Source organism: Sylvia atricapilla, chromosome 3, assembly GCF_009819655.1.
Source record: "Sylvia atricapilla isolate bSylAtr1 chromosome 3, bSylAtr1.pri, whole genome shotgun sequence".
NCBI classification, from domain to species: Eukaryota; Metazoa; Chordata; class Aves; order Passeriformes; family Sylviidae; genus Sylvia; species Sylvia atricapilla.
Genome location: NC_089142.1, coordinates 89,650,098 through 89,663,128, shown reverse-complemented (window position 1 = coordinate 89,663,128; position 13,031 = coordinate 89,650,098). Strand labels below are relative to the sequence as shown.

The following is a 13,031-nucleotide window of genomic DNA, read 5'->3' as shown; positions in this document are numbered from 1 at the left end:
CTGTGTGAGGCTGAAGCTGAACAGCAAGCGGGCCACCTGCATTGCTGTAATGGCCACTACCTCTGGCTCAGCTGCTGATGTACCTGCAGGATGTAAAGATAATCAACCGGCATTAGCAATTTAGTCAGCCCCTGATTTCCCTGCTTCCCACGGCGATAAACTGTGAAACAGAGCTGCTGAGGTTGGAGTGACTTTGGCACATCTTTGCCATCTAGTTAGGGCTGACTCCAGCCTTGAGAGAGGGGGGAAAATCTGAACAACACAACAGTGATGACAAAACAGATATTTTCTGGAAATGATGGCTAGGAAGCAAATTGGTAATGTTGTCTGCAGAACCATGCAAACTTATTTGATAAAGATTTTTGGTAAATTTGGGTTTTTGCATGTTAAGCTGCCCAGGCAGGTTTATAGATGTGCCCTTGCAGGAGCCAGAATAAAATAGATTTCTCATTGCAGGTTCTAAATTGTGGTTTCCTTTGATCCATGTGAGTTTGTTTTGTGCTTCTTATTTTATTTTTATTTAACTATGGCACAAACAAGGCAGGAGACATCAGTAATCTTATAATCATAGCAAGGAAAAAATTGTAGATGTCTCTTTAGAAAAGCTTAGCATGATTTAATGAGATGTATTTCTCTGTGTTGTACTTCAATGAATATGATACTGGCCTGACTCTCAAAAGTGGGAAATTATACTAAATAGCACAGAAACTCATTTCAGAAGACTCCAACCCCCTAGCAGCCAGTCTCTACCCTTAGACTGCAGCATTCAGCTGTTGGAACTTCTTTCTGTTTGGAGATTTGGACTTCTTATGTTTGTTTGTTTGTTTATGTTGTATTGTGGTTTTTATGCTGAATACTTCAAAACATGGCCTTAAGATCGTGTTGTTTTCTTCTTTTTCTGAAGAGTATTGTTATCAAATCATTAACACATTTTTCCCTCAGCACATCCAAATGTGACTCTTTCTCTTCTCTCTTTTTTAGAAATCTCATCTGTTTAAACATTTGTGCTGCAAAATAGATTTCAAACTGAGAACCGACATCTCATGTTTGCACTGCAGTTTGTTTGATTGCCTTTCTCCTATAGTTATGTCTTTAATTTGGAGATCTGTCTTTAGTTCACCAATTTATACTGCTGATTTTCTGTGTCATCTTCCTAACTAATTTTGTAATTCATATATTAAAATTCTTTTTTCTTCATTGAGAAGAATAAGGAAGATAAGCTTTTAAAAAAACCCCGAAACCCAAAACAAAACTAAAAGAAAAAGAAAAAAACCCAAGAACCTCCCCCACACAAAAAACCCCCACAACCCCCCCCCAAAAAAACCCCCAAAACCCACCAAAAAACCCCAAATAACAACAACAAACCCAAAACCAATTAAAAGCCCCCAAACACTGATAAAAACATTGGACTGACATCCTGTGTTTCTGTCTTCCAGGAGCTGTACTAGGAACTATTTGTGAGTGTCCTTCTCATTAAGTCATCCTCTCTCCTTCTCTCTTAGCACCAAGCATCTTCTAAAAAGAGGATAGTGAGGAGTTCCCTACTCTGCATGGGCTGTGGTGACCCATTCTAAGATGGGTGCAGTTGCCATGGCCTGGGTCCCAGCAGAAATTAAGGACGTGCCACAGCCTGGTACTCTTTGGTAATATTTGCAGAGATTATTTGGAAAATATTCCTTGCAACCTCCTCATCTCTCAAACTCAGAATTTCAGTGGCTTCATAGAACATGAAAAATACTCAGCCAAATGTGTAGTTGGATTGTCTGCTCTCACAGCTGATTTTTGCACTCTTACACTTCTGTTATTTCCTGAGGAGCAATCCTTGAAAGCCGAGAGGAACACAAGCCTGTGGAGCTGTGGTTTCTAACCCTGCACTTCTCGGGGGCTTTGTGGGAGTGAGCATGTTGAAGTATCCCTGTATTACTCCTCCCAGTGTGCCAGAGAGGCCTGGCAGACCAGTTACCAATCGAAGCTTTAGGTTTCCTATCCCATACTAGGGCAGAATAGTCTTCCTTTCATGGGGTTGGATCTTAAATATTCAACCTATTGCTGAATTCTGTAATCATGTAATCAAGTTCTTTTGCCTTCCCCAAGAGTGCAATTCCAGTGGATGAACTCAACCATACCAATACAGTTATTCTGAATTTACAGAAGTGTGACAGAGTTATATTTCTGAGTCTCTGTAGGCAAATAAAGTAATACGGTTGAATTGCTAATAATGATGGCCTGTCTAGTATGCCAGTATTTGGTGCATTTAATGAATTTAGAAGATGAATTCTACTGAAAAGAATCTGTGTTGCAGAAATTGTGTCCATTTAGGTCAACTGACTCAAGAGACAGATATTGTGAGTAACAGAATAATTATTTCTCATAAACAAATTGCTTGATACAAGTGCAGGCATTAGGTTCTTTGATTATTTTACAGATGTAAAAGCAATCCTCTCTGTCTCCTACAACAGGGAAGTGATTCTGTAGTAAAAAAGAAAATAGCTCTCGTGTTCCTTAAACCTCACAGGACAAATTTCAGCCTAGCATGAACTTTTACTGCTGAGTTGTAGACCTTGGAACAGGGGCTGGTAATGAAAATAGCAATGGAGAAAATTTGAGAGTTGTGAATGGTGATATGATGGGTTCTCTGTGCCTTGAAATTTTGCACTTGTGGAGGTTACAAGATTGGTGTGTCTGAAAAACCAACATTGCCTTTTGCTATTTAGAACAGCAGACTCCAACAGAAAGTGAATTCACAATTATGGGAAGATCATGAAGAACTATAGTTACTTTTGTCCTCTTTGGTGGGGAAATAATTTTGGTGCAAGAGTAACAGTGTTTCCAGATATTTGTAGAGAATAGCTCATCCTTGAACAGCAATGATCTTGAATTGTGCTCTCCATTCAGAAAAGTTTTGAATTTGTTAAGGATGAATACAGCAGCCAATATTGCTTTCAGTCCTTGTGATGTTTTCATCATCTGTAGGTGGACAAGAATGATACTCTGCAGCAGAGTTTGTCCTATGAAGAAAAAGAGGGACTTAAACTACAAGTTGATACTTCGATTTTTACATTTTGATGAATGAGGAAAGGTATAAAAGGCCTTTCAAAAAGACTAGTCCCTTTTAAGTCATGATTACTGTTAAGTGGTGTGCCTCTTCAAATTTTAAAGATAGAACTAACATAATCTTAACATACTCAGTGCTTTATAGATTACATCAGACTTGCTAAAGAGCAAGGTAAGAGCTCAGGTAAAATGTCAGATTAAGTAGCCCATAGATTCCATACTACACAAGGCAACACTATGCCCCTGCCCAGACACATTCTCCTCCTGCTTCCCCCATGACAACAGATCATAATGCTATATTCAATCATTTATTATTTTCTTTTCTAAACAGAAAGTGATCACAGCAAAACATGCAGTGACTCATATTCAGAAGAAGATACTCCTCAAACAATCATAAATAATCTTTCTCATCCCAAAATGTTGGGCAACCGCTGAAGAGGACTCTAATCATCACATTAAATCTCCTTAAAATATTCATTAAAAATGTTATATCCTGAAAGGCTTAACAGTGACTATGGTTGGGATATTTTTATTGCAACTTTCCCCTCCCTGTCATGGTGTACTATTTTCAACTGGTTGAATGGAGCAGTCCCTATAGAACTGATGTTATGAATAATTATTAGGAGAGCTTATACAGTGTGAGTGCTTCCTGTGTGAGTACAGTCCAGCATGGAAAAGTTGGAGGTCCTTCTACCTGCATTGTGTGTTCTGTATCATCTGGTTGATGTCCATGAAAGCAGATGGCATTCAGCATCTGTTAGAACTGCCCTCTCCAGCCTGGGCTTGGGTGTTGACCACGGCTTATTTATGGACCCAGCCAGGCCTCAAAGGGATATGAGTGTCCATTTGAAAGAAATCCAGAACTCCTGAAAGCAGATCTGAGAAACACCTGTGAACAAGCTGCTTCTGTCCCAGTGTATTTGTGATTTAGCAGTATGAGCCTTGTTTATTTTCTCTGTGATGTCTTCTGGGATTTCACGTACCCATATGTTTGTACTTTGATTTGGCTGCTGGGGGTTGTTCTGGTGAAATTCAGGAACTGGCTTCAGTGAAAATAGTCCTGGATATCTTGTGGACTAATTTTTGGGGTGGGTTTTTTTCCTTGTGTTTTGGTTTTTTGTTTTTTGTTTTTTTTTCAGATGGGAAGGGTGGGTTGGTTTTTCGGGGGTTCTGATGGTTTTGGTTTTGTTACTGCTGCATGTATTCATTAGTTTAACAGTTTTTACAGATACCTAAAGGGGAAGTAGCTCTAACAGTAAAGAAGAGGTTATTTCAGTATAGATAATTCTTCTGTTTAGAAGAAAAGGATACCAAACATACTGTATGCATGGGAGTCCATGATTTCTTCCTTCTATCATGTCTCTTTATAGGAATTTTTGAGTTTTGTTCCAAAGCAGAACTTGCAGGATGGACCCTGAAATAATTTCAGAGTTGTATGGCAGAACCACTGGATGAAGGAATCTGATTTTTTTCAAAGAGAATGCTATGAAATGCTTCTTTAGTCATATTCATCTTGAAGAGCAGGAACTCATGTTTTGCTCTAGCAGTTCTCCCCATTACTGATTGCCTATATCAGAGTGGTTGGTCGGTTGGATAGCTTTGAGGAAGACAGGGGAATGAAAACATTGACTTTTGGCTCTCTGTTTGTTAGTCTCAGCTGTGTGTTGTACCCTTGCATCCCAGAAGAGCTTCATAAGGAGAGGAGAGCTAGCTGATACATCCTGAGTTTTTTGTTAAAATTGAAATATGAACAATAAAACCAACTTCCTTCCAAGGGTGTAAAATATTATTTTGTATTCTAGAAAATACTGTAGAATATTAAAACTCAGGTACTTTCAGACTGTTAATCTTGAATATCCAGATTTTACAGGTTTTCGTTCCTAGCTGTAGCTGCAAAAGGGCATAGTTGCAGAGGTTAAAAAATAGTGAAAGGCTCATCTGCTAAATGAGTGTAAGGACTGTAGAGTCAAAAATTTTCAATCTGTCAGAGAGAAAGTAAAATTTGTCATACTGAGCATGGAAATTACAGATCTTCAGATAGTAGAGTTGGCGTTTTCCTTTTTGACAAAAAGGAGACTCAATTGCATTACTGGAGGGATTTTTACTGAACATGGATATTTCAGAAGCAGGAATTATGTTCAGGCTTTTGTTTGTTTGTTTGTGCCTATTTGGTACAAACACTCAACCATTACTAAAGAACTTATTTGCAAGATATATCAGTTAGGCTTGTTGCTAGAGGAAGTATGTAAAATCTCCTGCTCTCTTGCTGTATTGGGGGAATACTCAGAGTATTCTGAGTGCACGAGTGTTCTCCATCAGCCCATTGCATACTGTGGTGAAGGGGGTTTTCAAGCTGTTTATTTCTTCTTGCCAAGCAAAACATAGCTGATTTAAAACAAACAAAATAATTCCAAACAACAATAAAAGCCATGCCAGCTTTGCAACCAGGGATCCTCTAGTTCTTGTAGTATTTCTTGTGTTACCACCTCTTGCCTCATGTACTAACTCTACCTGCAGTAATCTACCCATCTAGAGGCGTGTTCCTTGTTCTTTCCACTCATCCTGAGAAAATACTTCATGAACTTCACTGGCTTGAGATGGGTATTTGATTGTCTCTAGGTAAAATACTTCGATGCAATGCCAATATTTTTTGAAATAGCAGCAGAACTGCTGTTGTGCTGAGTGCTGCTGCTCTGTCACCATTACCCAGAGTGGATTTTGGAAGTAAGTCATCTAGTCAGACAGCTGCTCATCATGCAGGCAAGCTGACCTCCTCTGCCATACCACCTGTTGTTAGAAATAAGGTCACTTGAACACAAAGTTAAAGTCACTGTGTGTAAGCAGGCATGATGCCCTTGATGTAAAAAGAACGTGTGTGCATTACAGCACTGATAAATGTGTCCCTGAGAGTCATCCAGCCTGAATTCAGAAGTGAAGTTCCTCCTACCAACACAACAATGGGTGATCGTCTTCTCACTGCACTGAGCTGGAGACCTGCTGCCTGCATAAGGAAATTGTTCTGATTTTCAAAGCCAGAGGTAGAACTGATACCTGAAAATTTCAGGTTAAATGCATCTGTAATGGAAACATCAGGCAGTCTTTAGAGACACAGGAAGGCACTGAGGGTACATTTCAGTAAGTTGCACTTTGGTGTTGCTTGCCTGAGATCATTCAAGCTCCAGAAAAACCGAACTGAACAGATGCTGAGTCCTTGACTTAAATTAATTCTGCTCAGATGAATGTACTGTACTCTACTTAAATAGGTGTCATTAAGCACCTTTCACAGCTTTTTAGCAGGTGTTAAGCACGAAAAATAGATCAGTTGAAAGAAAAGGAGAGATAAAGAGTAAATTTACTGTGGAGTGTTTAATATCTATCCACTGTGGTGTTGAAGCCCAAAATGGCTTAATTTCAGAGTGCTGCAGATGTGTGCAATGCTCCAGTCTGCTTCCAAGTGCTCTCATTTGCAACCCTGCTTGTGTCAAAGATAAAAAAGCTATATAATGGTATTGCTGTAGCTGCACTGGAGTCAACCACAAAATTTGCATGGACTTGGACAGAAACTAGACATAAACCTAAGGGTCATCTAAAACTGGCAACAGAAACTGCATCCTAGAACTGTAGGCTTTTTTTCCATTAATATGTGGACTGGAAAGTAAATTGGTAGCTCTAACAAAAGCTCTAATTTTTTTTTGTATCTGATTAGAAATATAAGATATTTACTCTGTTACTGAGATTATTATCAAAAACTGAGAGTTATGCCTCTGGAGTGGAAATAATACTTCTAAGCTTTAGAAGAAGATTAATAATGAACCCTACTTTACCATTCCTCCCTCAAACCTAAAGTAATTTCCCCACTACAACAGACTGGTTTTCATTAAAGCAAATTCAGTCATAACAAGAAGACAGGTACATGTAGGTCAAGATCTGACTCATTTTGCACAAACCCCCCCAAAAAACTCCATTAAAAAAAAAAAAAAAACACCAAAAAAGAAAGGGAATATCTTGATTCAATTGTATGATTTGTAGGAAATGAAATTATGTGTGGTGTCAGAGAAGTGCCATTTGGTAAGCTGTAGCACCAATCTATATAACACTATGATACTTATTGAAAAACCATTACCTGAGAACTGTTTTTAACTACCCTCTCAATTAATAACTTGTTGCCAACAAGCACCATTTTTATCTATATATTGATTTAGTGGAATTCTTACAACTTTAAGATTTGGATTCAACATCTAAATTTGCAGACTACTAGTAATTCAGCAATTAGCTCTAAGCTATTGTTTAAATCATATTTAATGAAAATAGTGACAAATTTAACTAAGTCTCTTGAGAGATCTGACTCAGAGTCAAGAAAAAAGCCAATGCTATTTCTGATACAAAGAGCAGATGATTTTCTCTTGTGAGAGGTTTTTTTTCTAATTTATATAGAAGTTGGTGTGAAAGCATCTCTTACAGATTGCACCTAGTTTCTACTTTGTAGAGGCAGCTAAAAGTTTCTGTTGCTTGTGATAATAAACACTGAATTTTTTATTTCTGTAAACAACAACAAAACCCACCTTATATAATGTTTGTTGCAAAATGGTAGTTATACAAGCTTTTTTATAAATATAATCATGAGTGTTGATGTGTAAAAATATTTTTGTTTCGTGACTAATTGACACCAATATGAATTCTGTCTCTGCTATAAGTTCATTAATGAGGTTTTGCAAGCTATAGTGTGCATTGGTAAAAGAAAAAAGGTGCCTGTAAGTCAGTCTGATCAATGTGTCACTGTGTTAGCTGGCATGTTTGTTCACACCAAAGCAAAGTGACTTTGTACAGAGTACATTTTATTTTTGAGCTACAGTCCATAAACTACCCAAGTCCTTGATGGTGGTGATTTACTCTCAGTGTAGCAGTTTAAGTTGATAAGAAATGATAATTTGTGAAGTCCCTTGTAATTTGTTTAACTCTTTGCATGCATTATATGCATGCAGCCAGTTAATTTGTTGTAGGAAAGTTTTACTAGCAAGAAAGCTGGATTTCCTTGGTGCAAATTCATAAACTTGAACAGCTGAATGTTTCCTGTGCTTCAAAATTTCCTGTGCAAAAACCAACAAACAAACCAACAAACAAACCAATAAACCCTCTCAGGTCCCATAAGTATGGGCCAAGGATGGGAAAGGCCTTTTCCTTTCTACTGCGTTAGCACAAGGGTGTGAAAGCTCTACAGGAGGATGAACATTTTTTTAGGAAGGTTCAAGCAACTCCTTCTTCAATGTTTTTCTTGATTTCACTAAGATGTTCCTATCTATAAGAAACTGAAGGATTTCAATCTGAAATACACACCTTTATAAATGTATTTAACTTTAGCCCTCTTGACTGTCACTATAATCATTAACAATCAAGTAGTTTAGGAAGATTTGTCTTTCTTCAGTTCTGGTATCTTTTGTGAGGAAGCTTATAGGTTGGACATGTTTTGATGGTGAAGTTGGTTTTGTTAAGATTCTGACTTTTTGTAATTAAGGAACTTTCAAAATCGGGAAAATTTGGAATTAAATTCTGTGGACACAAAAGAAGCTGTATGACAGCTGGGATAGAAGTTCTCTTATTCTATGACTTCATGGAATGACAAAATAGTCAGAACTTTTTAAAACTTTCATCTTGGCTCTGCAATAGTGGAAAATGAGAAAATTCAATTTGAAAAATGAAAATTCAGGAATAAAATTCCCTGATAGCAGATTGCCATTACCTTTGTCCACGTAATTTCCACATGTAAGAAAAAAGCTTTAAATTGCCTATGAAGAAAAGGCAACATTTTTTTTTACTATCTCTTATGGGGAAAAAAAGTATTTCGTAATAGTGTTCTTTTAAATACAATAAGAAAATTGTACAGCTCCAGTCAACTTTCTAAGTACTGTATTGGGAATAATACCCAAGGTCCTCAGTGCCTGATGTCCATCTCTTTCAGCACTGATGATCTAGCTCATGGGGGCAGTTGGACAGCATGGACCATAGAACTAGTCTATGCTTTAAAATGATCGTTTTAACACTCCATTCTTTCTTTCTTGGCTTTTCTTTGGAAGGCCATGAGGAGGACTGATGGAATGCTCAGAATGGCACAACAGAGAAAATTGCAGAATGAAGCTCTCTGGTAACCTGTCTCTAACAGGAATAATCTGTCTCGCATCTTAATTTAAGTAGCCACAGAAATGTGGTTTCTTTGAGCAGCACAAGTAATGTCAGTCTGTAACTAAACACAGCTCCAGATAACAGGTTATCTGTTTGTTTGTTTGTTTTAGACAGTCTTATAGTTGAAACGAGAGTTTTCCATTCTATTTAAACTAGAAAAATGAAGATGTTTACATAACTTTAATTTTTCCCATTCTCTACACTGAGAGAGCACTGAAAATAAACTGTATCCAGACTTTTGTATTATGTCGCACCAAAGTAAAATTTACTGCCAGTGCTGCAACTCTGTATCCACTAGCTGGCCGTGCCCGCTCCCAAAGCAGTGACCTTGAAGTATGGACATGGGGTACACCTCAGGCTGTGCTGGTGCTGGCTGTGTGAGCGCTGTTACTGTGAACAGTAAGGCCCAGAGATTCGGTACTGAGGTTTATAAACGTCATTCTCTCTCTATTTGCCTGGTCTGTGACGCAGCCTCAGTCTGGCAGTTGTAAGTAAGGGTGGTTTTCTTACTGTTTTCAGGCTGTCCACCTGAAAGGACAGGCTGGGATCATGGGCTCACCTCTCACCTTCCTCTTCCACAGGCCATGCCTTCAGCTAATGGAAGCAATGGTCTGTTTCTGTCCAAATCCACACGTGAGGATGAGGGGATATTGTAAACTTCCTAGTGTGGAGAATTGTTCTGATGTCCAAGTGCAGATTTAAAATTAGGAAAAGAGCTTGGAGGCATTTTGTTTAATTGGTAATGGCTATGACAAACCAACTATTTGCATTAACTGTTCTCTTGCCTGTTTAACCTGTTTCATTTACCCAAACAGTAAACTAGGAGAGTAAAAATAACACCTGAGGTCTCTGCTAAGGCCATGTTACCATGCCTCTGGAAATACCCAGCTGGACAGGGTTGGTACTTCCCAAGGAGTTTCTGCTGACTTTGTTTTCAGCTCCCACAGACTCGCAAGAGAGGAAAATTCCCCTTTTTTCCTTTTAATGCTTGAATGTGCTGCTGTTTTTAAAAGAAGAATAAATCACTGTATCATATGCATGTTACATGTCTTTCAGAAATTTCCTTCTCAGTTGCCGTTTTGACACAAAGTTGTAGTCACTTGAGAAATTAAAAGTTTCCTAGAAGTAGCCAAAAACTTAATTTAAAACTCGCAGATTTGCTTAGCGAAGAAAGGAAAGACATGATAGAAACACCAGGGAAGATCATCCTCCTTCTAAATCAACATATATTTCTGCAGCTCAGGATGGAGTAAAATTTTAGCTTGGTAACACTGAAGCTGCACACATAAATATCCAGAATATAAAAAAGTAATAAATCATCCCCTTCATCGCAGAAAGATGATAAGCATTTCTCTTCCTAGGAAGCATGCCATAGCAGGATCAATTCGTTTGTAAAGTGTATGGATTGTTTCTTATGGTGTGAACTTCGTATAAACAGGGGGAAATGGCTTCATCACTATTGGTCTTTTTGAACATCTCTCTCATCGGATGATTTGAAAGCATCTCTTTCGGCGCTTCCTGCCTCCGAGACAAGCTGCTAGATTTGTCTTTATTCTGTGGTAGATGTTTTCTGCTGCCTGTTGCGAGCAAGCCGCTCCAGCGCAAGGCGTGGAGCTCCGAGAGGCGCCGTGCCCGGGCCGAGCCGGGGACGCCGGAGCCGCCCGCGGGACCGCGCTCCGGAGGCGAACAAAGGGGCCGCCAAACCCATCACCAACAGGTGCTGCGCAAGAAACAAACTTTTTTCTGGGATACTCCTCCGAGTTGCCAAAGGGGAGAGATCCCTGTGCCGCTCCGGGGAAGAGGCGAGCGCTAAAAAAACCCCAAGTCCGGAGAGGGCCGGACTCTCTCCGGAGAGGAGAGAGCCGAAGTGGCGGGAGCCCGCAAAACGTGGCGTACTCGGGGCGCGGCGGGGAGCGCGGCCCCGCACCTCCCCCGGCCCCGCCCGGCCCGGGCCGCCCCACCCCACCTGCGGCCGGGCCCTGCCCGCGACCCGCCCCGGGGCCGGTGCGCGGGGGGAGCGCCCGCTTAACCCCTTCCCCGCCGGCGGCTCCGGAAGCGGCGGCGGCGGCCCCGTGGGGCGCTGTGTCCTGCGCCCGGGCGGGGAGGGGTGGCGGCGCGGGGTGGGGGCGAGCGCGGCGCGGGGGGGCGGCGGCGGGAGCCGCTCCCTCCTTGCCCAGCCCGGCCCGGCAGAGGCGGCAGGAGGAGGAGGAGGAGGAGGAGGGCGGCGCAGAGCGCAGACATGGCGGCCAACATGTACCGAGTGGGAGGTATGTGGGGACGCGGCGGCGCCCGCACGGAGCCCCCCGCGCACGGCCGGGGCATTCCGCCGGGCCGCGGGCCGTGCCCGCCGCGCCGGGGCCGAGAGCGGCGCCGCGGCCCCTCGGGCCGGAGCGGTCCCGAGCGGGGCGGCCGGGCCCGGGCGGCGGCTGCAGCCGGTCCGGCAAAGGGTCGCCGGGCCCTCCGCGGGGCGGAGGGGGAAGGACGCAGGTTCCTCCCCCGCCGGCCCCGTGCGCCGGGTGGGAGCCCGGCCCCCGCCGCCGAGGAGGAGAAGGGCAGCGCCGCCCTCCGCGGGGAAGGGGGGAGCGGCGCCGCCGGCTCTGCCCCCGCACCGCGGGCCGGGCACGGCCGCCCTTCGCGCCTCGCCTCCTTCGCCGGGGAGCGGCGGTGGGGCCGCCCGCGGGGCGAGCCCGGGCCCCCGGGCGGCCGTGTGTCCCCGGGGCGGGCCGGCCCCGCCGCGGCCTGCCGGGCCCTGCCGGCGCGGGGCGGTGCGGTGAGCACGGGCAGCCCCGGCACGGCCCGAGGGGCGCTGCCCCCGCGCCCTCCCTGCTCTCACGGCGGAGTTTGCCCGCGCCTTCCTTGGTCTGCCGGGGATAAATAATTAATCCGGCTGTGTAACCGGGGGATTTCTGTCAGCTTCCCTTGCTCACCGCCGTGACCCCTGAGGAGCGCCCTGATACGTGACTGCTCGGCGAGGGGCGGGGGGGAGAGGGCATTTAGGCGGCGAAAAACAAGGCAAACGTTTGTCTTCCCATTCGCAGCCTGTCGAAAACGACACGGGTAACTTTTGCTCCCTCACGGAGGGAACGAACGTGGCAGCGTGCCCGGTGCTGTGGCTCAGGTGCACCGCTCAAGTTAGGTGTGCAGCGCTGGGTGCTCAAAAAATCGCTCTATCCTCCTGCTCTCTCAGCAGCCAGAGCTGAGAGGGAAGATGCGTGCAAATGAGGGGTGATCATAGTTTGAGTCCCTTTCTGCTAAGGTTTTGAGGTATGCTGATAGAGCCGCAAATCTTCCGTCTGCATGCTCCCTCATTAGGGCATTTAGATTCTTGTCCCATCAGCCTTTACTCATGAAAGTAATCCTGCTCTGAGCAGGTAGTGGGTAGGGTTTACTTCTTAGGTCACCATTTCTTTTTTTTTTCGTTGTGATCTTAATAAGCAATCGTAAACACTATCCAGAGATCATATTTTTTCATTAGAACCACCTAAAGTTCCTTTTCATTGTATTGTAGTGTCAAAGTGTTGCAGAAGACTTTTGTATGTTGTTATAGTTTCTCATCCGATTTTTAAAAATAAAGTTTGCATGGCGCAGAAGTCCAATATCGAATTTAAAGTGTGGTTGGCATTTGATGGGTATTTTTTCATTGAAAAACAAGTTTTCAGATAACTATTGAAGGAAATGCACTGCATGTCAATTCTTTGTATGTTACATGGGAGCAGCTTTCAGGATATGAGTAAACTTCCATACAATCACTCTATGCAAGTATTTTTATATTAATGATGCTGGAAGAGACTTTGTGCTGC

General features: G+C 42.8%; 1 protein-coding gene across 2 annotated transcripts in view; it reads left to right on the top strand.

Moving 5' to 3' along the window:
- The first annotated feature begins 11,371 nt into the window (after positions 1–11,371).
- MTA3 (metastasis associated 1 family member 3) overlaps positions 11,372–13,031 on the top strand; it is a 131,333-nt gene continuing 129,673 nt past the window's right edge. Inside the window, exon 1 of one of the 2 annotated variants that reach the window (XM_066316108.1) lies at positions 11,372–11,498. In XM_066316108.1, coding sequence (XP_066172205.1) covers positions 11,471–11,498 — 28 coding nt within the window. In that variant the 5' untranslated portion in view covers positions 11,372–11,470. The remainder of the gene's footprint in view (positions 11,499–13,031) is intronic. The other variant, XM_066316109.1, reaches the window with a different exon arrangement.